The sequence below is a fragment of the Epinephelus fuscoguttatus genome, linkage group LG8 (assembly GCF_011397635.1).
Source record: "Epinephelus fuscoguttatus linkage group LG8, E.fuscoguttatus.final_Chr_v1".
In the NCBI taxonomy this organism is placed as follows: Eukaryota; Metazoa; Chordata; class Actinopteri; order Perciformes; family Serranidae; genus Epinephelus; species Epinephelus fuscoguttatus.
The window spans coordinates 17,253,302-17,280,896 of NC_064759.1; the positions used below are offsets into that span (position 1 = coordinate 17,253,302).

At 40.8% G+C, this 27,595-nt stretch overlaps 4 protein-coding genes across 8 annotated transcripts; 2 read left to right on the plus strand and 2 right to left on the minus strand.

Moving 5' to 3' along the window:
* Positions 1 to 50: 50 nt before the first annotated feature.
* si:dkey-250k15.4 (uncharacterized) lies at positions 51 to 22,634 on the plus strand. Of its 2 annotated transcripts, none has more exons than XM_049582570.1 (4): positions 51 to 172; positions 2,202 to 3,460; positions 5,656 to 5,780; positions 22,507 to 22,634. In XM_049582570.1, exons 2-4 carry the CDS (start codon positions 2,215 to 2,217, stop codon positions 22,549 to 22,551), a joined length of 1,416 nt encoding a protein of 471 aa, XP_049438527.1. In that variant the 5' UTR covers positions 51 to 172; positions 2,202 to 2,214; the 3' UTR covers positions 22,552 to 22,634. The 2 variants fall into 2 exon arrangements, with proteins under 2 accessions (XP_049438527.1, XP_049438526.1); XM_049582569.1 differs by lacking the exon at positions 22,507 to 22,634 and adding an exon at positions 7,345 to 7,993 and having other exon boundaries at positions 55 to 172.
* Positions 8,594 to 16,075, minus strand: tlr21 (toll-like receptor 21). Of its 3 annotated transcripts, XM_049582566.1 has the most exons (4): positions 16,010 to 16,075; positions 13,129 to 13,218; positions 12,162 to 12,229; positions 8,594 to 11,642 (listed from the first exon to the last, which is right to left on the minus strand). In XM_049582566.1, the coding sequence occupies exon 4, from the start codon at positions 11,541 to 11,543 to the stop codon at positions 8,604 to 8,606; it is 2,940 nt and encodes a 979-aa protein (XP_049438523.1). In that variant the 5' UTR covers positions 11,544 to 11,642; positions 12,162 to 12,229; positions 13,129 to 13,218; positions 16,010 to 16,075; the 3' UTR covers positions 8,594 to 8,603. The 3 variants fall into 3 exon arrangements, with proteins under 3 accessions (XP_049438523.1, XP_049438525.1, XP_049438524.1); XM_049582568.1 differs by lacking the exon at positions 12,162 to 12,229; XM_049582567.1 differs by lacking the exons at positions 12,162 to 12,229; positions 13,129 to 13,218; positions 16,010 to 16,075 and adding an exon at positions 11,884 to 11,994.
* cnfn (cornifelin) lies at positions 16,141 to 19,407 on the minus strand. 2 transcript variants are annotated; one of them, XM_049582575.1, is made up of 4 exons: positions 17,817 to 17,929; positions 17,346 to 17,471; positions 17,118 to 17,254; positions 16,141 to 16,934 (listed from the first exon to the last, which is right to left on the minus strand). In XM_049582575.1, the coding sequence occupies exons 2-4, from the start codon at positions 17,467 to 17,469 to the stop codon at positions 16,845 to 16,847; spliced, it is 351 nt and encodes a 116-aa protein (XP_049438532.1). In that variant the 5' UTR covers positions 17,470 to 17,471; positions 17,817 to 17,929; the 3' UTR covers positions 16,141 to 16,844. The 2 variants fall into 2 exon arrangements, with proteins under 2 accessions (XP_049438532.1, XP_049438531.1); XM_049582574.1 differs by having other exon boundaries at positions 17,346 to 19,407.
* Positions 22,635 to 24,665: 2,031 nt separating the features above from the next.
* Positions 24,666 to 26,964, plus strand: cxcr3.2 (chemokine (C-X-C motif) receptor 3, tandem duplicate 2). Its single transcript, XM_049582571.1, has 2 exons — positions 24,666 to 24,798; positions 25,205 to 26,964. The coding sequence occupies exons 1-2, from the start codon at positions 24,766 to 24,768 to the stop codon at positions 26,303 to 26,305; spliced, it is 1,134 nt and encodes a 377-aa protein (XP_049438528.1). The 5' UTR covers positions 24,666 to 24,765; the 3' UTR covers positions 26,306 to 26,964.
* The last annotated feature ends 631 nt before the right edge of the window (positions 26,965 to 27,595 follow it).

A 27,595-nucleotide genomic window follows, 5' to 3' on the forward strand; every position in this document is an offset into this window, starting at 1 on the left:
CTGTTCAAGTGAATAAGAATATAAAAGATGAGACAGTTTCCCCCCCGCGTCTGTGAAAGTGGACTCGCCCTAGCCGTTGGTGTTCGAGGGAGTTGGTGCTGCGCAGGGAAACACATCTACTACATGTTGCCGAGCAACGACAGATCTACAGGGGGCAATAAAACGACAGACGGTAAGCAGCGCTGTTAATTAATGATTTTAAGTTTATATAAAAGTGTTTCGTGACAGATTCACTGTTTCTATCGCATGACATGCGCCTAGAGTTATAGAGTATAGTGTTCTTAGCAGCTACAGCTAAATACTTTAACTTTGTACACGTGTGCTTCAAGTTAAAGTGCACCTGGTGGACGTTATCGTCACCCGTTTGCTAACCACCAACTAGCAAGAATAGCTAACAGTTATGTTCCAGTTGTGCTTTGGATGAATCCAAATGTCGGGTATTGAACCGCAGGGGGCGCAGTTGCATTGAAGTTGTGATCAATATTAATATTATGCCGTGTTTAAAGGGGGTGGAAGAAAGACCTTCCAATATTTGAATGCTAAATGTTTAATTTCCGGGTAGTCAGGTGTCACATTTTCTGCTTTTCCGTTGCTTACCCATGTGAGATTGTTTTTGCAGTTTTTAAAAATAGGTGAGACAAAGATAAACTTGGTTGGTTCATTTCCAGGTACAGAGAGGTCATGTTTTCTGTTGGCCTGTGTCAGAAATTGTCTTGACTTCCCACTTGTACAAAGTGTTAAGGCATCCAAGAGTCAAAAGTTTGTTATGCTTTATATATATATAGATAGATATATTGGGGCAACATGGTGGTGCACGCACACTCCCCCTGTGTCAGTGTGGGCCCCATCCAGGTGCCCCAGCTTCCTCTCACCATCCAAAGACATGCAGGTTAGGTTAATTGGTGACTCAATTGCCTAAAATTGTGAATGTGAGCGTGAATGATTGTCTGGCTCTGTATGTTAGTCCTGCAATAGTGTGGCAACCTGTCCAGGATGTGCCCCGCATCTTGCCCATGACCCCCAACAGGATAAGCAGTTACGGAAATGAAATGACTATATATATTGCATATATCTTCTTTTATTGACAGAATGAGTTAATATAGTGAGCTCTCTTTTACATAAATTGGATTTGTTTTTCACAATCTATAAAGTGAAGGGCCTTTGACATGGTGCACATGGAATAAATTGTGCAAAATGTAAAACACCTTTCCTGGAAATAGTTGCCTCAAAATTATTTGCAACTCAAATTAAAGTCAATTCCCCTGGATAGTTTTTTTTTTTTTTTTTTTTTACAAAGTTTCCCACTGCAAAATGACAAGATGCCTGTGAGCCTGTTTGAACACATTGTGATGTGAGTCCTGCACTTTAGAAGTGCCATTTTGATATCACCTCTGCCCAAGTAGATTAGATATGTGTCACCGTAGAGTGGGAAGCCCAGACCCACTGCCAGCTCTGTGGATTTTGTCTGTGTATGAATCGTGTCTACAGTGATAAAATCCCCAGAGACTGTGGCTGTGGTAAACCAGCAGCTGTTCTGGTTTATAATGTAAAAGTTCATCTAAATGCCATCAACAGCTGAAAGCCACATGTGCATTTTTTGCTAGAACCTCTGAGCTGCACTGTTATCAGCATTTGTTTATGATCTTAAAGTACTGCTGACTTGAACTGAACTGCAAATATCTGTGTGGTTTCTGTGAGTCTTATCACAGAGCACAAGCTGCTGCGAGACAGAAATAATAAAGGGGTCAATAAGCGTTGCTATGTAGCCGTTACCATGCATTACATGGTTGATTGGTAAGGGCTGAATCTGTTTTATTGCAGCTGAATTTTTGACAAAATTAGCCTTGGTACTAATAAAATACTGTAAATGCTGCATTTCAGCTGTGCAGAACTTTGCAAGGTGTGTATTGTTTAATTAGTGGTAATGTTTTTAAATGATGCACACATTAGTTGCCTCAAAAACTGATCCTCAATTGAGGGTTCTGTGTGAATTTAACATGAGCAGAGTTAATGCTCATGTAAAGCAAGTGTGTAACTGTAGCCTACATGTCAACTGCTGTCTGTCTCTGCTAAACTATTCACAGCAGAGACTCTGCACTCTCTTGCATGAAAAAATAATCTACCTCATTGAAGTTCCCCAGCTCTCTTATTTATATCTTCTACAGAATTACAAATGACTAACTGCAGTTTTGTTTCTACAGAATCTGATGCAGCATGAGCCACGTGTGTGGCGGGGCTTTACCAGACAAAGAAAACATCTTAAATGTTTTCAACAAGCAAATAAAAACAACAGATAAGAAACATTGCTCAGTGAACAGATTCACTGTAGACTGCAAATGCTCAAACCATTATTGTATGACAGATGGGCAGCAGCACAAACTTAAACGACTGAGGAGTCGCAAGGAGAGGAGTCAGATGAGAGGTGGTGGGAGAGAGGCCTCCAAGCCCAAATCACATCACCATCACTGCCATCGCCAAAGCAGTAAAGATGTAGCACATTCCCAGAACTGCTGTCACAGTGGCTGTCATTGCTCTGCAAGAAGAGCTGCACCGTTTCCGACTGTCATTCCTGCCGCACAGGAGCCCAGTATCATCACAGACAGTCGACTGATTGGACACCACGGTCTGTTCAACCATGAGGTGAAGTCTATCGACATTGAACGCTTGTTAAGTGAGCAGAGCAAACTGGAGAAAAGCAGAGAGCAAGTTCAAGAAAAGAACAATGCTACTTCACATCCATCTTCAACATCTCACATTCCTTCTCCATTCTCCACAAATGATTTGGTGGGTGCTGATAATGATGATTGCCAGAAGACACAGAAGAAAGTCAGTCAGGGATCAGATATCACTCCCGGCCAGAAACCACAGCAACAGCTTGATCTTTCATCTGAAAGTTTTAAAAGCATTCTCTCATCTAAACACAGCTCGCCCCCTGTAGTGATGACGGAGAGCAAGAAGAGCAGCCCTGTCATGTCTGAAAAGGGCAGAGAGTCACAGCTGACTCCCACTGTTGTCAGAGCAAATGTGAAGACACTGAACAGAAAGGTAAAGCGTCATGTGATTTCTACTCCAGAGCACACCCCAAAGAACCAGTGTTTGGAGTCTCCTGTCCACCAAACACGACCTCATGGTCTCAGCCCAAGCCCACTTCAGCTCCCCAGCTCACACACCGCTGACAGCTTTGACATACAGCAGAGAAGACAACACCCTGACTGTGTATCTAAGTCTGTCAGCGCACTGGCAGCAGGTTTGTGTGACTGTCTGCAGTTCCCGCATCTGAGGAGGAGAAACCTGGTGGCAGAGAGCAGGGAGGTGTTGTTGAAAGCTCTACGGGAGAGGCATGGACCCTGGCTTCAGGAGAACCTCCTCGAGGTGCAGCGGTGCCTCAGCTTTGGTGCGGACGCCGCAAAGAAAGTCCAGCATCAGGAGCCAACCATGATGGATGAACTCTTGTCTCCAGGTAAGTTCTAAAATATTAGACAACTCTGGGATTCTCATAAAAATAAAATATGGTAATTTATCAATGATTATGGTTGTTTATAATTGCTAATAATTTTATTGTATCTTTTAACATATCTCAATCACAAAATTCTTCGTAGAGATATAATGGTTCCCAGTTTACATATAAAATGACTAATAAGTTAATTTTTTCCAGCATTATTGATGTTCAAGGATTCCTATCGATAACTTTTTACCTCCATTATTGACAGTGCTAGTTGTCCATATTAAAGCTGCCCTACAGAGCCAAATGCTCCTAACATTTAATATGTTAATTTTAAACTCTGATACAGAACTATTAATACAGATGGATAACTGATACCTCATTCAAAACCACCACAAAAAGAATTTAAAAAAAGTCCCAGGCACACAAAATACAATAGATTTTTCTTTTTTTATCAACAACCTCCACACAGTGCTGGTACAGAAAAAGTTACTGAAGACACGCCTCCAGTCACGTGGTGGGTTTGTTGCTGTAGAGAATGCGGTAACAGCCACAAGTTGAGGACCAGTTGATTTTCTTTCCCATTGTTTCATCTGTGCAGCCATAGGTTGAAAATCTGATTGTAGATCTGCTTATCTCGTAGATTTGGTACTTTTTATTCTATCGATGTACAGTTAACAGGGATCGTGTCGTTGTAAGTGTGGTAATGAAAATGAACTCCATTCAAGTATTGATGCTTTTACCACCTAGGTCATTGTTTACATCTGTGTTTACCAGTTTGCAGTCTTCTTCCTTGCCTTGGAACATTACTACATGTCTTTGCATGTCAAGTCAAGCCAAAATTGTATTTATATAGCCCAATATTACAAATCGCTGTTATCACTGCCATCTGTCCATCATTCAGAATAGCAGGAATGTGTATTGTGTGTCCTGCATGCTCTGCATCTTCCAAAGTTAGTACTTTGAGTGCTAAATTTACTCTTTTTGTGTTCATGGAACGTGTTTCTCTGTTTATCTTCAGTGGAGGGATACTAACAGTGTCATAGTGCTTTGTAGACTACTTGCACTGATTACAATTTTTTTGGCCGATCCCGATTTCGGATTTGCAGTGTTTGGACGGCCAATAACGATTTTGGCTGATTCCGATTTCATTGTTTTTTTTTTACAAACCACTTTACAGCACACAAGATATTGCAAAATTTTCTATCTTTCCTTTATGAGAACATTTTAACCAAGATGCAACCAGCTTTTCAATAATCATCTCAAACAAACAAAAACAGTGACACAGGTTAAGAAACATTTTCCTATTTGCTCAAATATAACTTCAGGTACAGTATTAAAATAAATAAGTAAAAATGAAAACACAGATAAATAAAATAATATTTCTTGGTGTATAGCATTTGTGGGTAATTTCTTGAATAGATAAAAAAGTAAAAATATCTCCTGTGGAAAATTCACACAGATCTTCACATCTACAAAGTGCAGTGTCATGGAAATTCTTATTTTAACAACTAGAAAAAAGGTGCACATTCTTCGGCACGTGGACACGCGTTTCGTCAGTTTCAAGCAGCACAGTGCACAGTTTAACACGGACAATTAACAACGTCTCCTTCTCTCTTTTGATATGTGAATGATGAAGGTGAGAAGCTGCCCATGTTTCACTTCCTCACATCGCCCAAGCTGTGAGTTGCACATTTGCGTGTGTGTGCGCTGCTGATGTTACACGATGTTAATCATGCGGCGCGGCAGGAATTTGACCAGTGTTTTAAATCGGCATATTTTAGACTGACCAGCCGGTCGCAGGTCATGAAAATCGGCCCAATTCCAAGCACTGCCGATTAATTGGTACAAGTCTAGTGCTTTGTCTAACTCATATTAACTTCAGACACTGTTGCACACAACGAGGACTGTGGGTTTTGTCACCATCACTTATGCTGACAGCACATTTGGATAGCATCTTTTATTGGCCAGTGTGAACAGGAGGGATAATTAACTATTGTCTTAAGATGGACCCTGTTATTATGAATTATAAACCTATCCTTTAAAGTGGCCGTTATCGGGAGTTGAATGAGTACCAAACAACAGCATGTATTCGCGTCAGTCCATACAATACATTTCTTGTTATAAAAAAGCAGTAGTAAGCACTGTAAATATTATAGTTTATGGACAGTTTTTCAGTCGTGTCTTCTCCTTTTTAAATATATCAACAACAGCGTTTCAGACCGACACTGCCAGTCAGCCACGATTTGACACCCACACAACCACATCTTTCAGGCTGAGGGGAAGTGGGCATTTTAACTGGAAGTCCAGGTCACAGCCACACCAAAACCTAGAAGAGGTAAGTCCTGCACTCTGCCACTCTTTTACTTCAGTCCACATATGTTCCAGCTGTTACCCTTTCTATAGACGAATCCGGTGACCGCTATCTTCAGCGCCGCCATTACTGTGGTGGCATGTCATTGGTCACGGCTCCTGATGGTGACAAAAAAAAAAAAAAACAGCTCCTCCTAAACATACCTGCCACTGTTTCAGTTCAATTACTGTTTACTGGTGACTTTCAGCAAAATGTGTCTGTGGTTGCTCTCAGTTACTTATACAAGTGGTTGTCATAGATAAAGAATGTATTTAAAAGTGATTTAAGTAAAATGTAGACCTTACACAAGAATACACACGTTCTATTCGTATTTCAGCAGCAGCCTGCAGTCACTACGAGTAACCATGATGCATTCAGCTGAGAGTCATGAGTCAGTTACCTCTCACTCATAAAACCGAAACACCAGACAACATTGAACGCCTTCTCTATATCAGTAACGTTTACTTTGTGTTCATTGCCCAAGTTAGAGCAACTAAGCTTATTTTCCCAATAAGGCTGCAGTCAGTTGACTGAGTTTTTTATTCTGTGGGACCACTGGCAGTGGTAGGTAGAGTACTGAAAACCTGTACTTAAGTAAAAGTGCAATTACTTACATAAAAAAAAAACATATAACTTAATAAATAAATAAATAAATAAATCTGGTTAATATATTACTTAAAGTAAAAGTTACTTTCCATTTCAGTATTTTTAGGGTGTGCAGGTCAGTGCAAAATACTGAAAAATCAGAATAAGGAAAGTCTAAACAATTGAGATATGAAAAATCCCCCGCTCTGTCTCCATTTCTTCCTCTCTACCCCTCTCTTCCTTATCATAACATCAAAGATTAACATTACACATAAAAAATTAACATAGCTTACATTAGCTGACTAACTACATTCTCACCTACAGTATGAACTTAAGTGTGCTTGCAGAAGTCAGATGAGGAGTTTTGAAAGGCGGAGAGCTCAGTGTTTTTCAGGAGGCACAACTCCTCATCAAGTGACTGCTGTCTGTGTGGCCAGGTGTGGTCACAGATTGTCACTAGAAGTTGCCACTTGTTCTGGGTTTTGCTCCGTCATCACCACACTGTGGTCAGAACTCAAATGGTGCTTCTTTTTTCTTCCAGGCAGCTTAGCACCTGCAGTAGAGGTGCTCCTCACGTGCTCTCCACCCATTGACTCAATTCCTGCATTTAGAGCAGACTAGTTGTAATGAAGGTGAAAAAGTCAAATGTAGTGAAGTAAAAAGTAGATTACTGGCTCCAAAATATACTGTATTACTATACTGTATGTAAAGTAGAATCACAGTTTTACAAAAAAGGAACATGAGAAGTACTTGCTCCTTTAAGACAAGAAGTAGCGTTACATAGAAAGTAAAAGTAAATTTAGAAAATTGCACACTTCTTTGGACAGCTTGCATTTAAACACAAGGGAGATGCCACTGCAGTAATGGCGACTTATTTACTTCCCCAGATTTGTCGATAGTAATCCTCAGATAATTTAAGATTCCCTTACTCTGGAATAAAATGCCTTCTGGTTTTTCTGTGAAGACTGCTGAATGGTTGACAAGCCCTGCAGAGACTTCTGTCAGCCTTTTGGATGATATCCTCAGACCAGCTAGCCCTCCACAGTTCTGCATGGAGTTTGAGCCCTGTGGAGTTACAGCCAGTGATCATTTGTTCTCTTCCACCTCACACTGGGGAGAAAAAGCCGCAGCCTCTCAGCACTGGGAAGACAGTTTCAACAGGCCAAAGAGCAGAGGGGCTGTTATGTTTGATTCCTTTGAAGACAGCTTTATGAAGCACACCAGAGCACTTCCAGAGAGGAGCAGTGGGTCTCAGTACAGTGGCAGCAGCATCGAGCCTTTCTTTCCTTACAAACCACAGCTGCCAGATAGACGTTCAGCAGAGCCAGTGCACTTTCCTCAGGGAAAAGACCCATTTGAAACTGACAGATACTCTTTTGCTCCCCCCTTCTCTGCCCAAAATAACTATCCTCAACTGAGCTTCCAGGCTTTCAACCAATTCAGTCACCCTTCAACTTGCCCTCCCCTCAGGTCCCACCACACTGACATGACGCATTACCCACCATCTTACATGCTTGAAAGAGACCCAGCAGCTCCCCTTTCTTCTTTCCCGAGCCCTGAGCGTTGGTCCTTCCCTCCTATGAGACTGTACTAATGTGTGGTGAAGCTTTGCATAGAGACATGCCTGTGAACATTACTTTGGTTAACTAAAAAAACAGTGCTCTCTTAATTAATACCATCAGGACTTTTTGTTTGGCAAGAATATATGTTGTGTGCTCATATTTTACTAAAAACACAGTATTAAATGTGACAGTTATAGCTGTTAGAGTTACCTCTTTTATTCTTTTGTCCCATTTATGCTGTGATAAAGAAACACACAATTATGTCTTGTTTGCATCCTTGGAGCATTTATGTTATTATGCAGAACTGTACACATTTCTTCGTCATGGGAGATTATTTACAGACCAAGAGCCAAGAACATGCTACTGTGAAAGCTGTTTGATATTTAGTTGTGTATGTAGGAAACATTTAAATGTAATGAAACACTCTTGTACAACTGTGGGATAATTTAAAAAAAGACATACATTGTCAAGCATTGCTAAATATGATTAAACTGAGTACATGATTTTAAATGACATTTCTGATTCATGCTTGTATGAATTGTCACACTGCACATTTACATCATATTTTCATGACCCATTCCCTGCAGCAGAAAACTGTATTATTCATTTATCACAGTGAGAAGTTTGTCTTGACAATCACCAGTAAAAATGTCAAAACATTTTATGGAAGCAAGTAATAGTTTTCATCTGAGGTGTGAGCATCAGCATGTTCTGTTCTGTCTTCTTTTTCACGACCTTCACTGCAGTTTTCCTCTGTTTCAAATCTGCTCCCTGTTCTCATCGCCCTACGTAGCTTATTCCAGAACAGCTCTTGGGCCTGTGTGGGGTTAGTGCAGTCTGAGCCAGGCCACTGCAGATACGTCTTTTTCAACATGACTTTCCTCATGCGGTGATAGGACGACAACTGCCTCTCAGAGATTGGCTCCAGAAACACGAGCAGGAGAACGTCCCGGTGCTCGTCGAAGAGCCGGTAGCTTGCCAGTTGGATTTCCAGAGAACACCATTCACTTGTCAGGAAGTTCCTGCTCACCACACAGATAGTTTTCCGGCTGCTGTACACAGCAGAGACAATGTTGTCCACAATATCACGGCCAAGTTCAAAGTCCCTGTGATGTAGGCAAAGTTTAAAAGATGATCCATTTCCCTCCAGGTTGGGCATTAACTGCTCAATGACCCATTGTTCATCAGAGGAATTGTAGGAAATAAATGCATCATATTTGCAATTTTCCTCCTGCTCTCGGAGTCTGCGCCACTGATCACTAAACCAGGAGCGAAACACATAGTAGCCGTACTTCATCTTCCAGTAGAGTTTGACATAAAGTAATGGAGTGACTGTGAACAGAAAAATCACAATCGCTGTGCTCAAGAACAGGTACTCTCCTAGATCTATGTAACAAACATTGGTCTTAAAGTTGTAGAAATTGTGTTGGTCATCATCCAGGCACGTCATATTGTAGAGATAGACCACCTGGACACGGCGGTTATGCAATGTCCAGTTTTGCAGCAAGTGGTTCTTGCAGGTGCAGCTCAAAGGAGTATTGCGTATATCAAGGTAGTGGAGTTCAGGTAAACTGTCTAGTATCTCAAAATGAATGCTCTGCATCACATTGCGGTTGAGCTGCAGTTTGTGCAACTTTGTAAGATTCCCAAAAACCTCCTTTGAGAAGGTCTGAATGCCCATATTTTCCATACTCAATATGTTTAAATTTCTTAGATTCTTAAAAATGCCAGGTTGCAGCTGTGCCACCCCAACACAGCAGCTTTCCAGTGAGAGGAAAGTTAAGTTTGTCAGATCATCGAAGGCATCAGGAGCAAGATAATAGATGTTATTGTTGGCAAGATACAGAGATTTCAGTGAGTGGAGGCCACGGAAAAAATTTTGGGGCAATACTGAGAGGCCATGTGGCCGTTGCCCATCCAATTTCAAATCACTTAGTTTACTGAGATTCATAAATGGTGACCTGGTCACTTTGTGGTAGAAGTAAATCTGATTACTTTTTAAATCCAGCACTGTTAGTGTGTCTTGAAATACACGATAGAGGGAGGTGTCAATCTCTTTGAGGTTATTTCCATCTAGATAAAATTTGGACAGACTTGTTAGTCCATCGAGGCCAGATTGCTCAAAATGAGTGATCTTATTACCTCCTAGGTCCAGTGTAGTCAGATTCCTGAGACTGAGGAAGGTTCCATTGAAAATGACAGCAATGCGATTGTTGCGTAGGTTAAGGGTTTGCAGGTTGACATTATCTTCAAAGGTGTCATTGAACAAATCAGTTAAGAGATTATTGTCCAAACGGAGTATCTCGAGGCTTTTTAGCCCTTTGAGAGCTTTCCGGTGGAGAAAAGAAACTGTGTTTATGTTAAGCTTTAGTGTCTTGATATTTGGTGTATGACTGAAAGCATAGGCATTGACTGAGAGGATGCGGTTGTAACGATAGCTTAGCTCTTCCAGATGGTTTAAATAAACCATTTTTTTTTTTTTACAGGATTGAAGACTGGTGATATGGTTATGCTCTGCATTTAAGCTTTTTATTTGTGTGTGTTTATCAAGAAACTTAAGACAATCTGTGCTTTTCAGGTTGTTGCGGGACAGATTCAAACTCCCTGTGATAGTAGGACAGTACTGCAGTGTGTAGTTTGTTAGATTCTTGATCCCGTTATTACTCAGGCCCATTCGTTTAATCGATTTCACTTTTCCCTTCAGCGATGTACATAGCTCTGTGAGCAGGGTGTCATTTTTAAGACCCATGCCAGAGAAGTCAACGTAACCTGCGTTGACATTGCTGATGTTTAAAAACTCCACTACCTTAACACTTGTTGAACGCAAGCGCAGATAGTTTATATGACTTAAATCCACCCCTTGAAAAGCCATTGTAGGGAGCCGAGGATTGTATGACAAATCTAGCAGCTGAATGAACCCAAGAAACGACTGGTGACATCCTAATGTTAACAGATTATTTCTACAGATATATAATGTCGTGAGAGATTTGGGTAGAGACGCATTTGAGTGTTTGAGATTGGTTAAATTGTTAAAGCAAAGATCTAGTACCCTCAGCTTTGGTAGATGTGACACAGACTCAGCAATCCCTGAGAAATTTGTCAGAAAGTTTTGCCTCATGATTAAAGTGTCCAGATTGACAAGAGTGGAGAAAATGCCGACAGGGAGCTGCTTTAATGAATTGTTTGTCAGCGAGAGATAGGTGAGGTTGTGCAGGTCTTTAAACACATAAGGGTTGAGCTTTGATATGTTGTTAGAGGACACATTCAGAGATTTGAGTCGAGTCAAGTTTTGGAAAGCGAACGGATCGATTTTCCTTAAGTAATTATGATCTAGCCTGAGGTATTCTAGGTTTGTTAGATTAACAAAGCTCATGTTGGGAATGTGCCACACAGGGTTAATGGTGATGGTGAGATTGACAGCAGTTTGCGGCAGGTCTCCTATAACAGCAGACAAGTTACTTTCCTTCCGAAGGATGCATTTGAAACTTTGTCCATATGGGTATGGGTCTTCGATGCAGTTCCTGAAGCTGTAACCACTGATGAGGTGAACAGCACAGAGAGCAAGTGTAACTGACAACAGCTGATAAGTTAGACTCGCCATTTTGTCTTGTTGTCATGCAGAGAATTTGTCCTTTACATTACTTTCATCAGTTTTTGTTTGTTGGGCCTTTTGTTCACCAGATGAACGTGGTACAGGAATCTGAGGACAGAGAGCAGGATTTATATCACTTGTAATGTTGTACAGTCAGATTGAAAGTTGCATTATCAGATCAGGCTTCCTACTCTCTAAGCAATCAAACAATTCTAATAGAACTGCTACCACAATCCTTATGTATACATACACATATCACCATTCACACTGCACATGGTGACCCCGTTTTCATACCTTTACAGAATATTTCTAAAACTGTCAAAGTAATTTAAAAGAATTCGTCACTTACAAAATGAACATTTGTGTATCAGTTGGTCATCGTAACTAGCTGGATTTTGTGAAGAAACTTTTTTCTGGCATGCCTCCATGGTGAACAGAGAATCCAAAAATGGGGAACCTTCTTAATGAATTGAAACATTACAGCAAAAATTACATTAAAACATCAGTTTACAAACTCTCACACAACTCGTGCAGTATAATCCAAGTCTCGTTTATCTAGTGCTATGTTTAGTACTTCTCAAACACATGTATTTTTGTTATAAATGTTACAATATAAAATGCTTTCACCTAGAACGGGTAGGCAGCCTCCGGAGCCGCATGCAGCCTTCAAGACCCTCTCCAGTGGCTCCCTGTGGCTTTGACAAAAACATTCAGATTTTTATTTGTCATTGATGCAGCCCTAAAGTGATTATTGCATTCTACAATTGTGAACATGTGAAGCCTATACATCGAATTAAAAAATGTTTTACCTTTTCATCAACTAAAATGTGCGTCATACGTCGACGACCTGGTGCCTTTTCCTCTAAATTTTGCTGAACTTCAGCTAACCTGGAGTCTCTTTAGCATGGCTTACTATGGATTTCAAATACAAAAAAGGAAGTCTTGGAGGAAAATAAAGGATTTAATAGTGTGTGGACAGATTCATTTGCTTTCACTACCCACGCTGCAGAGTTAAAGTACTAAATAACTATAAATAGCCGACTGCAGAGTAGCCACCTTGTAGTAAATCATATTAATGAATGCTGATTTAGACCTTTTCGTAATCTAATCTAATTTAGACTTAATAGGTTGTTACCTTTATTCAAATATGGCTCATAGTAGCACACCATGAGTGTGTTTGAGCAGAGTTTAAACCACTAGGCCGTGCATGAGACTGCACTGACATGTTTTAAATCATAATGTTTTAGCAACAAATCATGTGTTTGGGAATTGCCAAGCACATGATTTGATAAATGAGACTTGGATTGTACTGCATATGTTGTGTGGGGGTTTGTACATTGATGTTTTAATATATATTTTGCTGTTGTTAACTGCAGTCCCCATTTACTTCAATTCACAAAGGGTTGTCCACCGTGGAGAAATGCAAGAAAAACAACTTTTCTTCATGAATTCAGGGTAACACTTGGTGAGTAACTGATGTACAAATGGTCATTTTGCTGGTGACGTATTCCTTCAAGGTGTCTCTAAAATGTGTGGTATTCGTACAGTAGATGGATAATTTAATGGTAAGGCTCTCCAAACGATTTAAATTTACCTTTTTAAAGGTCCAGTGTGTAGGATTTAGTGGCATCTAGTGGTGAGGTTGCAGATTACAGCCAACTGAAACTTCTCCTGTGTGCTCAATCTATGGTAATGAAAACAACAATTTTTAGTTTCAGGTAATTATACACTAATGAAAACATAGTTATGAATATTACATTCCATTTCTGTCTGATGTATGGTGCACTTTAATAAGAAGTCTGACATGGATATTTATTATGGTTTTGCAGTATAATCAGTACTGGGGAGCTCCACTCACCAGTCAGGTGAAAAGTTTCTTTAGTTGAATAATTTGTTTTGGTTATGTGACGTGTGTTTATCGTCTAAATTTAGGATCCAGTTTTGCTGATTAATACATTTGCTTCATTTAGTATGTTTTGATTCCAGTATTTGTTCCACTATTTCTTGTTTGCTTTGATTTTTAGTCATTGTTTTTTCACTTCCTGGTTGAGGATGGTGCTCTAAGGAACACGCACATCTGGAAGAAGTTTTCCTTGTAGGATATCTCCAACAATTTCTGACAGAAATCTATTAATTTTTACCCAAAGCACTGCTTTTTTCCAAACCTTAACCAAGAGATCCTTTTCTGGTAATAAGCCCTCAAGGAAGAGTTCTCCCAACTGCTGAACGTGCACATATTAATGCCCCTCGCTCCATCAGGATTTGGTAATGTGGACTGTACCAAGTGGGACCTTGGGGATGGGGAAGGTGGCAGTGTGTTTTATTTTGTGTGTTTTATTTCTTTCCAGCCTTAGTAAAATTAACTGTGGCCTGATTTGTGAGTTCTAGTTATTATACACCTTAAAAGCCATCCTTAAAAAGACTGATGTAAGTGACAGTTGTAATACCTTTTAATTTTCCGTTTAATTTCACCCTTGCTAATAATAATAGACTGACCCAGGAGTATTTAAAGCCCTTTTTAAAAATTGTTTGGCCTTTTGTCTGTGGGCTGGAGGGACCGTTCCTTTGTGTCAGTGAAGGTGCTTTCACACCTGCCCTGTTTGGTTCTTTTTAACTAACCGGTTCATTTTCCCCCTGAGTGCAGTTTGTTTGGGCAGGTGTGAACACAGCAATCGCACTCAGGTGCGGATTGAGACCTTGTTGAAGAGGTGGTCTTGGTACAGTTAAAAACAAATTCTGGTGCGGTTCATTTGTGGTGAGAATGTGTTCCGACCTCGATCCGAACCAACTGCAGTCACGTGACACGTTGTTTGGGTTAAACATGAGCATGTTACAGTCCTGGAGGATTATTAATGTGCACCTCCTCCTGTGCTGCCTTAATATGCCCATTCAGCACATCCAATGCATCAAAACATTGTTTTCTAGTTGGAGCCGCACCTCGTTTTCAAACTGTATGGTTTGACTAAAATGAACAATGACAGCAGTATAGTAAAATCTAAAATCAACCTGTGTAGTTGTCCCTCCATTGTGACATTAGAAAGTGTCACATTTATCTTGCAAGTGTGCTCTTCTTCAATGTTTGGTTTACTTCCTGGATTTTCCCCACATGGAAATTCTGACCAGTCAAGAGCAGCTTTCTCACACAGGCATTTTATCTGGTCCGCTTGTAAATGCTGCCGCGAGAACACGAACCAACTCTAAGCAATTATGCAACTTTGTAACAAAATTAGTCCCTGATTCAGACTCTAGGTCTGAAAGCATCCTGATTTCTTTGTTCTTTGTTCTCTCACATTTGTTTGATGCTGAAAGACGAAAGAAAACAGAGCTCTGAAACAAAAGTTCTTTGACTCATGTTGGTTCTGCTGGCTCACATCCAGAACAACGGGGTTTGACATTCACACCCTGACAGGTTCACGTAAAAGTCCTGTCACACAGCATTCCAGTAATTCCTGAGCTTTTGCTGTGTAATAAAACTAAGGCAGGAGTTATACTTGCTTTCTAACCATGCGTTTGCATCGACAAACGGCTGTATCGTGAATGGATTTATTCACATACTTGTCTATGTATTATGCATGATACTGGAGGATCTCACCAGAGAACTTAGACTGTATAGGACTTTCAGATTTGCATGATGTGAAAAATTCAGACAGCTACACCCGAGGAGGTTACTGTATTGTTAATTCTGAGATCAGCATGGAACATGGCAGAAAAATTGACAGCAACGTTTTTGTAGATGGTTTATATAAAGCATATCGTGACAGTGGTGAGTTTTCCCTCTGTCTGCCAACACTGCCCCGACTGTTCATGTATCTTCTTGTGGATACGTCTCGTTAATTCCTGAGAAGGTGCACAACCTACGCTCGGACACAAGTGACATGAGGCAGCCATCATGTGCATGTGTATGCGTGGTTAACAGCAAGTATATCTCTCGCCTTGTGCTGCATAAAGAAAAGTGGGTTCCTCTTTTGTAAAGTTTTCATATCCCTTTTCACCCTTTGCTTCTGTTTCTCCTCCTCCCCCTGACATTTGTTCTGCTTTGTTATATAAGACACTTGATATTTTTAAAATCATGCCATAAATGTTGACAATTGTCGGCTAAACAGCAAATAGTTTGTCCTGGAGTTTAGGAATGGACTATAGATGACTAAATTATAGCAACATTGTGACAACCCATGTGTGTGTAATGGCAGCAATTAATCCTTTCACATTAACTGTCATAAAAATCCTCCCATTTTTTTGTCCTATATTACAGATTCAGACTATTCAAAAAAGATATTTATAGTCTATAAACTGACTGTTGTCCCAGTAACAACTTTTGCAAACAGTGATATCCTGTGAGACGTCACCCACTTATAATCTTTCACACAATCTTTCACAAGCTTGTCTGATAACAAAAACACTTGCCAGTAGTTGCCAAGTATATCACTGTGTTTGAAGTTAAAATTAACAACATTATTTTGCAATGTCAGCCTCACCTGTTCAAGGAACGCTGTTCACCTCACCTCCTCAGAGAGCTTGTCATGCCGTGGGTATTTTAACACACTAAGTGAGAAAGAGGAAGATGGGTGCAGCCCAGTCTCTTACTTTCACATTCAGCCACAACATGTTAAATCGAAGAGGTTTTTTATTGAAATACTGTTACTTCAATTAATATACATCAGTTATTAAACATAACATAAATTACTCCTTTTATAGAACATTATATGAACACATGATATATGTCGCTGAATAACACTGTATTCAAGAAAAGCAGTATTCAGGTGTAATTTTATTCCAAAATAAATAACGTGTGCAAATTCACCACTGTGAAGTGGCTTATGTAATGTCAGAGATAAGTCATTGTTCTTCATTTTTCTTCTTCATTTCATCACTGGTTTGTTGCATAAAGACAGTTTCATCATACATACAGTCACTTATTGTTCAGTGTTAAGTTTAAAAGTACAGGCCTGTTGAAATGTTGATTTTTTTTTTCTCTGTTGACATTTTGTCTGAATTATAGTCTCTGAATTGCTGCCAACGTCTCAGATATATTAGAGATATATATTTTGTATATATATATATATATATATATATATATATATATATATATAACATGTTATAGAATAATAAAGTGAAACAAACAGGTGCAACTTAGTCTGATTGTCAGGCAATCATTCTACATCCTTAGGTAATACAGTACCTAACTATGGTTATGCAAATACATTTAAATTTTTATTTGAAATACAGAAATCATGTACAAAACAAGGAATGTAAATTTCCACATTTCCTCTTTCTTTGTAGTTTTAAAAAATCAGATTCATTTCTATCTTTTCATCCTCTCCTCTTCTGCTCACGTGCCATCTGACACAGTCCACACAGAGGCAGGCAGGCCATGACCACCCAGTCATCACATACCGAGCCCTGGGGAGAAGCACAGGGACAGTAAACTGGTGACAAACATCATTATTTCATGCAACAAAAAAAAATTGTATGGGGTGGAGGATATTTTTTATAGACCAGATTTCACAGTTATAAACTGGCATTTTATTTCCTGGAAGATATCAGCTGTATTATTGTTTTTGTCAACAACTTTAGCACACTTACGTCAATGTGGTATCGGCTGCGCATGCTTGTCCTCAAAGCTATCATGGCACCAGGAAGGAAGGGCAGGCAGCAGCTGTCCCCATTGTCCTGAGCCACCTTACAGCCCAGGATACAAGGGACGAACGTTGCACAAAGACCTGGAGGTTAGACGTATACACATATTGTCACATTCATGTCACAGTGTTGGTTAATGTCAACTTGCTTCCACAAACACACATTAACACTTACAGATGCCACAGTCCTCGCAGCAGTCACACACATTTGAACTCCAGTCTGTTAACCCAGGGGACACAGAGTACTGTGTGACAGAGACCTGAGGCTGCGAGCTGATCACACCTGACTGGAACGCCATCGCTGCAAGTAGAAACAAAGCAGTATTCAAATGTAAAAACAGATCATATTGTACTAAGACACTGATACGAAAAATGAAAGATCCCATCTGGTAACATTTTCCAGTCCTTTTTGCATTAATGCTTCCCCCTAAACAAATATCCTGCTGCGTCCAATCCTGTGCCATCGAAGCTTCCAAGTAGAGCCAGTTTGAGCTTATTTCACTAATCACGCACCAGAAACCAGAGTTGGAAGCTTTAAATTAGAAGAATCAGTTTGTATAATTAATTTAAATGAAAACCCAAAGAATCTTCCATGTAGCCCAATTGGACAACCATGGTTTGGAGGAAACATTGCTTCACATCTCACCTCCTGAGGCTCCTTTACGGCTCCTGAAAAGGTGGTCTGGCGTTGTAGATGGCCACGGGCTGAATCCACAAACAGGAGGGCAAAGGCATGGCCACAACTCTTATACCTCACAGCAGAGCCCAGTTTCTGTGGTGATATGACATAGCAAACAGTGACTATTTGGGCAGCTGCAAACACCTTATAAAGACAAAACCCAAGTGTTTAGTTTTTGGGCGTATCGCCTTTCAAGAGGGTGCACCTAATGTGACAAGGTCAGTAACTGAAGAGCAAAGTGGGCATAAAGTACAGTACCAGTCAAAAACCAGGTTTTATCTTTAGGGTAGGTGTGGTGTGTGTACACACTGTGGGCCCGACTCAATGGATGGGAAAATAATAGTAAAATATGAGCTGTGAATTGAAAAAGGTTTTGTGCTTCAGTAAACTTCTGACATTGGTACGTACTGTACAGAGGTGAATAGAATACCTTTGTCGCTGTACAAGTCCGCAACTTCGGCATCGATGCTCTAATGAATATGCTTAAAAAAGAAAAGTTAAAATAGCAATAAATAGCTCTGTGTACACAGAATAATACACTCACCCACCCCATGTTTTTACATCGTGTGTTCTGGTTTTTAATGCGTTAATTTTTAGTCACAGCAGCTGTCACTGTATTGTAATGAAGTCAGTTGTACCTGACAGATCATAGTGAGCACTTAGTGGACTGGTTCAGTGCAGTTATAGTTGTAGGGGAAAAGTTACTTCTCAGTTTGTGCGTGTGGGTGTAGAAAAATATATATAATGTACCTTTCAATTTCAAGCCCACTTTACAGAAAAGAGAAGCGTGTCCTTGTCAACACTTTTCTACAGCCTTTTTTTTTAAACATGCAGCCATGGAGTCTGTGAGGCTTCACAATAATGAGGAAGTAAAGCTCGTGCCAAAAAAGCACAGGGATTAATCCTATAAGCAATACTCAGAGGTGGAACCAAGTTATTGTTTGCAAGTCACAAGTTAGTCTCAAGTCCTAAAAAAAATCATAATTTGCTCTTCACTAAATGTAACGCCATTTTAACAACAGAGAAACAATTTATTGAATTCACAAAAATCATGAAGGCTTTTCAAAATTTGTATTTTTGTGTTTAAACAAGGTTTATGGAAGTTGTTGCTTCTCTGTCTGTCATTTTCGACCCACAGATTTTGCATACTGCAGTTGGTTTGTTTTGGGGTTTTTTTTTCACTTCATAGTTTTTGGATCCAATCAAGACTATCTTTGGTATCATTTTTCTGACTGGCGCCCAGTAACGTAATACGGCTCTCTCCTGCAGCTTTATTGGATGCTGTCGGATTGGTTCAAAGTGGATCTGGGGAATTAAATGTTGACTTGCTGGGAATGAAAAGCATTACAGTGAATTGATTCAGGAAATGAACAGAAATGAAGTGATTCATCGCACTACTATTTAATCTTTGTGCGTAGGGGAAGGTATCAAGTATTTTAAAGTCAGAAGGTTCAAGTCCAAGTGAAGTCACAAGTCACTGGTGTTAAAGTTCAAATTTAGGTGCAAGTCTTTTTTGATTTAGACAGGTCAAGTCTAAAGTCATTTTTGTGACTCACTTTGATTATCTCTTTGTAACGTAATTATGTAATATCTTACTATATAATGACGAAAACTCTGTCTGTGTGTCTGTTCCACGTTTTTCTCCTCAATGACTTGGTCAATCCATGTGAAATTTGGCACAGTGGTAGAGGGTCACGGGAGGATGCGAATGAAGCAATATTACATCAATTGGCCAAAGGGGGGCGCTACAGCAACCAATTGAAATTGCAAACTTTGAATGGGCATATCTCATGGCCCGTATGTCGTACAGACATGAAACTTTGCGCAGACATGCCTCTCCTCATGAGGAACAAATTTGCCTCAAGAACCCATAACTTCCAGTTGATAGATTTTCCGCTATTTTGAATTTTTTGAAAAACACTTAAAATCAATCTCTTCCTAGGAAGTTTGACCGATCTGCATGAAACTCGGTGAACATAATCTAGGGACCAATATCTAAAGTTCCCTCTTGGCAAAAGTTGGAAAACTTACTAAAACTGAGCTTCTATAAGGCAATGAATATTGCGGAGGGCGTGGCTCATCACATAAAGGTGTATAACATCTCAAGGGTTTCACAGATCACCACGCAACTTTGTAGGCATATGACCACACATAATCTGAGGGGATCCCTCCATTATTGACCCCATCAAACAAAATGGGGGCGCTACAGAGCTAATCTAGACCTAACCGCCATATCGATTTTTACTAAACTTGGTAGATATGTAGAACAGGACGCCTCAAGGTGACTGGAGAAATTTAACTCTAATTGGCAACTGGGTGGCGCTATAACAACAGAAAAATGCTTAAAAATGGCTAAAATGTGACCGATCGCTGTGGCTCCCCCTGTGGCCCAATGTTTTGGGGGTTTTTTCTAATTTTTGGTATGACTAAGTCATGGTATAGTATGTTGTACTAATCACGTAAACTGTCAGTGTGTCATTCTGTCAGTCAGTCATTCTGTCTGTCCCACATTTTTCTACTCACTGACGTGGTCAATCTATGTGAAACTGCACACAGGCATTGAGGATTGGCATAGGTAGAAGGTGACAAAGCTACCAATGGGTAAGGGCTAGTATATCATGATTATGTACATATACAAGACACTGTGGTGGTGGAAATTAAATGCAGAATTATACTCGATTGTATCATGGTCATGCATTTTCTTCCATCTCACATTTATGATCTTTTTAGGGAGCCATGAGATTTCTTTCTTTTTTTTTTCTTGACTATTGAAGCCACTGAATAACCAGACACATTCAGCTCAAGCCGCCCACATAAGTTACACCTACTGAGGTGTGGCCTTAAAATATGACCCCAGTTGCAGTTGGTATTAACAGATCCAAGCAGCAGACTGTTCTAAACTATGCTGAAGTAAACTCAGATTACAAAAATACCTGCCAAGACATGTCAGAACAGATAGATACATTGTTATGCTCTGCCATGACTCATTCCCTCTCACATTGCAAGCTCATTTTTGGGTTTTGTCTCACAGTGCTACATTTTTTAAAAAAGGGATTGGTTGTAAAATGAAACCAAAAAGAAAAAGAAATACAGCCCCTTTTCCAAGCTAAGAGGGCCTTTAAGTCAGAAACTTCAGTACAGAAAGGCCAAACTAGGTTTGAGGTCATTTAGAAACAGTGTCACCATTACACAGTTTGTCCACCAGAGGGCGATGTCTAGTTGAGTTAAACGCTGTAAAAAGTCCCGCTTTGTCTGTAAAAAAGATTTGTATCAAGAATATCTGAGTGTTGTTATTTTTGTTTTCAAGAAACTATCAGCTGATATTTTAGTTGCATTTTTAAACCCTCAAATATGAATGTTACTATCATCCTCAAAAATCCAGTATGAGTCAGGATTTAACTTCTTAGATACACACTTTCTTTAAAAGTGAAACACCATGCAAAGTTTAAAAACATGAAGCATGGAGGTGTGTTGTTGGTGGGTCCCTGGGCACAGTCATGTAGAAGGCCCCATCACCTCTCCTACATAGGAGCAGGACATACAGATGTTATAGCTATTTAGCCTCTGTGGTTTTGTGTCTCTTTGTTGTCATCTTGTGTCACTTTGTAGTTGCTCTGCATCTCTTTATCGTCATTTTGTATCCCTTTGTGGTTGTTCTTCCCCTTTTCATAGATGTCCTGAGTCTCTGTGTCTTTGCAGCTGTTTTGCACATCTTTGCGGTCCTTTTGTGGCTATTCTTGATCGGTGAGTGTCTGTTTAGGTGACATTTTGCAGGTGAAAGCCCCGGTGGGGCCCTGACACTCTGGGCCCCTGGGACTGTGCCTCCTAGGCCCATTCTGTGTTCCATTCATGCACCAGACACTTCTTTATTTTGTACTTAAAAAGGCACTTTGGAGAAGTCGGAGAGCAAGGACTGTCCTCATTCCACTCCTCCAAAAGTGTGTCAGATTACATACAGTCATACAATATATATATATAACTTAACAATATGCCTTTGTGGTGCGTATTGCACTGTTCATCATTTAAACAGTCGACAGAAGGAAACAAAACAGCAGTGGTATTGCACAATAATATAATTTACCAGAAGACCCTCAGGCGAGACAGAAGTAACCGCGAAATGTGAGGAGCATCAGTGTTCAGTTCCTCACACAGTTTGTTTTTGAAAAAAAATCATAAAGACATACTGAAAGGGGAATTTGCTTATTTTGTCCATCGTGTCTGTCCCTGCTCCAGTTTGTGGAAGTAAAGCAAAAAAAAAAGAAAGAAAGAAAAAAAAACAGCTCTGTGACTCATCGCTGCACTTACTCTCTGAACCAGCATTTGAGTGCTCTTCAGCTGAGTCTGCATGTGTCTGTTTGTGGTCAGCAGCCAGGGGTTCACCAAACTCTTCTTAACTGATTGTTATTTGAAGAGGGGAGGCAAAAGCAAGGCGACCCCCAAACAGGGAATGGTTTTACATGTGGTGGTCACAGACAGTTGCTCTCTCCTTATCCTTCCTGACTGATTCTTCTCTAGTTTTGTGTTCTGCTAGTGTCCTTGTCACTACTGGTAGCATGAGGCGGTACCTGCAGCCCAATCAGGCTGCACAGGAAGTCCAGCTCCTCCAGGATGGCACATCCATATGTGCGATCTCAAGAAGGTTTGCTGTGTCTCCCAGCACAGTCTCAAGAGCATGGAGGAGATACCAGGAGACTGGCTGTAACATGAGGAGAGCTGGACAGGGCCGTAGAAGGGCATCAACCCAGCAGTAGGACCGGTATCTGCTCCTTTGTGTGAGGAGGAACAGGAGGATCACTGCTCTACAAAATGACTTCCAGCAGGCTATTGGTGTGCATGTTTCTGACCAAACTGTCAGAAACAGACTTCATGAGGGTGGCATGAGGGCCCGACATCCCCTAGAGGGACCTGTGCTCACAGCCCAGCACCGTGCAGCTTGACTGGCATTCAGCAGAGAACACCAGAACTGGCAGGTCCACAATTGGCACCCTGCTCTCTTCACAGATGAGAGCAGGTTCACATTGAACATATGACAGGTGTGAAAGAGTCTGTAATGACTGTAACATCATCCAACATGACAGGTTTGGCGGTGGGTCAGTGATGACCTGTGGAGGAATATCCTTGGAGGGTTGCACAGACGTCCATGTCATAGCCAACAGTAGCCTGACTGCTGTTAGGTACTGGGAAGAAATCCTCAGAATGACTGTCAGACCTTACGCTGGTGCAGTGGACCCTGTGTTCCTCCTGGTGCAGTGGACCCTGTGTTCCTCCTGGTGCAGTGGACCCTGTGTTCCTCCTGGTGCAGTGGGCCGTGGGTTCCTCCTGGTGCAGTGGGCCCTGTGTTCCTCCTGGTGCAGTGGGCCCTGGGTTCCTCCTGGTGCAGTGGGCCCTGTGTTCCTCCTGGTGCAGTGGGCCCTGGGTTCCTCCTGATGCAGGACAATGCCCGGCCTCATGTGGTTAGAGTGTGTAGGCAGTTTCTGGATGACAAATACATTAATGCCTTTGACCGGCATTCAAATTGAGCACCTATGGGATGTTATGTATCGGTGCATCCAATGCAACCAAGTACCACCACAGACTGTCCAGGAGCTCACTGATGCCCTGATCCAGGTCTGGAAGGAGATCTCCCTGGACACCATCCACCGACTCATCAGGAACATGCATACAGGTACGCAGGGACCAAACACACTACTGAGTCACATCATGAGTTGCTGTGATAAAATTCACACAGCTTAGATCAGCCTGTGATTTCAATTTTTTTTACTCTGATTTTCGGTATGATTTTGAATCCAGCCCTGAGTGGGTTGATGATTTAGGTTTCCATTGACCGTTGTTTCATCATTTTGTTCTTAACAAATTATACAGTGTACATCAGTAATTTCATTTCAATGCATAGTGCATTCTTGCAGATGCCATTTTGGTGTCAGTTTATCCAAAGCATGTCTTATGAACATGTTAATGTTTTCTTCTAAGAGTCTGTAATTTTTAACCACATATAGGGACAAATTACTTCATTTCATTATGTGTTCTTTTTAAGTGCATCTAACCATATATAAAAACCACCAGCCTCTTCTTTGCTTCCTTTCTTCTTTACAAGATCTCAGAGCGTAAGTAAGCAAGAATTAAATTTGTTTCTTTCAACATGTACTACATATGAACAGAGCTCTACATTCCGCCTGACCAAATGTTTGCAAAGGTGCTGGAGATAAAAATCACTAAAATCAAAACCAAAAACTATCACGCTATTTTTTGTTTGTTTGTTTGTTTTTCCTCTATATTTTGACATTTTCGTAGATTTGTATAATCAGTAACAATCTTAACCCACTTATTACAATACAGTCTGCGTGTAAAGCTTCATATCTCAAAGCAAGCAGAACAGAAGATAGTGGATTACTACTACTGCGAAATTCCTGCCAACCCAGCACTTTCACTTCTCTTCCTTTTTGAAAGAATTGTTTTGCAAAACCACTTTTCACTTCTTGAGGGATACATTCCAATAAATTTAGTTCCCTTCCAATATTATGACATGTAAGAATTGTAACTGTAATTGCAACATAAATTGGATCTGGAGTAAATGACGTAGAAGATAGACAAGAGAATATTTTTCCATTCACAGTATCGTCATTTATAGTATTATCAGTCATGCACTGTCTGTCTGAGTTTTATCGCTGTCTGCAGCCACGTTTCAAATAGATATGTCACAATTTCCCTATCACAGTCATCCATTCCCACTAGCTATGTTTGCATCTGTCTGAAATGCGTAAAGATTCAGTTCCTAAAATTTTGACTTCTTCTTTCTGATCATCTGGATGAGTGTGAGGGGAAAAAAAAAAGATGTTTACCCATTGTATTTGTGAGTGTGCTCTCCAGACTGTTTGAGGGTTTCAGGTGTTCTGCTGCCTCCTTGTCTGACACAAGTATGGATCAAGTCTTTGCAACCACAGATTACTGGGTGAGTGGATATTTTTCTAATCTCTAACATGCATTAAGAGACACAAACTGAGATGTTTGTCTTGTTTGTATTTTATTCTCTATAACATGAACAGGTTTAATCCATCGTGAGCATATTCCTCTGAAAGATGTTTTCTGTTGAGTTACTCAGATGTTGTACAGTATCTAGTACAAATATCAATTATCTTTAAAGTTCCTTTTTGAAAAGACAGAATACTGAAAGAGATCTTACTTTGCATTTTAAGAATCTCATGACCTCCTTGTAAACAACTGCCATTACTCCATTAAGGCTCAAGTAAATTATAAAACAATATAAAGTTTGTGAAATGCTGAGAAGTCCATTTTTCTTGGATAACCTGTCTGTTTCAAGAATTTGACAGAACTCTTTTCCTCACTCTTGTCAACAGGACTATGACGACTATGACAATTTTACCTGGTCCCCTGAAACGAGCAAGAGTCATGCAGCCCCATGCGAACAGGAGAACATCTATGGTTTTGCACAGAGGTACTCCCCTGTTGTGTTCAGTCTGGTGTTTGTCCTGGCTCTTGTGGGCAACGTGCTGGTGCTGTGTGTGATCCGACGCTACCGAAACTCTCAGTCTGGCGGAGCCTGCGCCTTCTCTCTGACAGACACCTTCCTCCTTCACCTGGCCATTTCTGACCTCCTGCTGGCCTTCACCCTGCCCCTGTTTGCAGTGCAGTGGGCTCACCAGTGGGTGTTCGGCTTGGCTGTTTGCAAGATCTCCGGTGCCCTCTTCTCCCTGAATCGCTACAGCGGCATCCTCTTCCTGGCCTGCATCAGCTTTGACCGTTACCTGGCCATCGTTCATGCTGTCAGCTCCAGCTGGAAGCGCAACACCTGCCATGCCCAGATTGCGTGTGCCTTCATCTGGGTGGGCTGCCTGGGCCTGAGTGTAGTGGACATATACTTCAAAGAGGTGGAGGAGGTGTACACTGTGGGCCGTCAGAAGACACTCATGTGCCAGGTGTGGTTCACCGAGAACTCCACCCAGTGGCAGGTGGGGCTGCAGCTGCTCAGTGTGGTTCTGGGTTTTGGGCTCCCCTTGTTGATTATGCTCTACTGCTACATCCGCATCTTCAGGTCTCTCTGCAACGCCACTCGCCGCCAAAAGCGCAAGTCTCTCCACCTTATCGTCTCCCTTGTGTCTGTATTTGTCATCTGCTGGGCACCGTACAACTGCTTCCAGCTGGTAGACAGTCTGCACAAGCTGGACGTGGTGGGAGGTGGTTGCCAGTTTGGCTATGTGGTGGACATCGGGACTGTGATCACTGAAAGCTTGGGGCTGTCACACTGCGCCCTGAACCCTCTGCTGTACGGTTTTGTGGGGGTGAAGTTCAGGAGGGAGCTGGCCAAAATGTGTAAAGGGTTGCTGGGACAGAGAGGCTTGCTGGGGATGGAGGAATGGCGCCACAGGAGGCGCGGAAGAGTCACAGGATCTTTCAGCTCTGCAGAAAGCGAAAACACCTCGTACTCTGTCATGGTGTGAGACTGGTTAGACACAGGAGGGGGGAGATGAGGGGAGATGAGTGTGTGGTTGTGATTGTGTGTGTTTGTAAGGCAGGGAGTGGAGAGGGGCAGAGAGTAGAGTGTGAGCTGGAATGAAAAGAGAATGAAATAAAAATATATTTGCAGCTTAATTAAGACTAAAAAATTGTTCTCAGGGGGGAAAGTGGTGCATTTATTCCACTGGTGCTTTGACATCTAATTGTTGGTATGGTGCAGCTTCCATCGTTTGTTTTTCTGTTTTTCAGAAATACTGTAGTGATATCATGAAGTGAGAGTAGAGCATAGAGTAAACCAGAAGGCCACATCCCACATGCTGATGTTGCTAATGTTGTCACGTCACTTTTTAGTGAGAACTTGTTGATTTTGTGTCCGTAGGTCAAATCTTGGGAAACATCTAGATTTCTTCATACTTGTAAAAAAGCTTGTTCAGCAGTTTAGATGTAGCCTGGGGCTTCAGCAGTCAGACTCATATCTCATATCTCTTGAACTTCTCATTTCTGGTTAATTTTTTTTTATCATCCATTTACAGCTGTGTGCTTTACAACACTGCAAAAGAGGGAGTGTATACAGTGTAACTCATTTTTAATTTTGCATATTAGCCTACATCAAAATCTATCCTCTGTGATGTACAAAGTTTTTTTTATAATAAATATTTTGGAATAAATATATAGTGTCATGTTTATATATGCATCAACACCATAGGTTCTCTCTGCAAGTTTACTATGACCAACTTTGTTCTGGCTCAACATGCAGTTGCCAAGTGCATCGACAGGTCTCATAGTTAATGCCAGTGGTGGAATATAAGTACAGTTACTCATGTATTTAAGAACCAATCCAATGTACTTTATTTGAGTATTTCTTTTTTTTTTATTTTGTACATTTTACTCATTTTACTCCACTACATTTTTCTGACAGTTACTTTTCAGATTGCAATTTTTCATATCAATCTCAAGTCAGAAGGTCCAGAACCACTGGTTTCATCTTTATCAATGCATTTTATTTCTTTATTTTTGTTTCAATATTTGGGGGGGGGACACACCCTATATAAGCTGCTCATTCTAATGTAACAAAAACACAGTGCTTCTTATTTTCAGGTGATTATACACTATATTCAATTTCTGCCAATATACCCACCTCAATCCTACACACTCTTACTCACATTCAGGATCAACGAGCCAACATCATCGATGTAAAGTGAAAACATCGATCCAGATCATCATCTTTAGGTTACGCCTTTATTTTTTACCTCTGTGGATAATTTGGCTCCCGG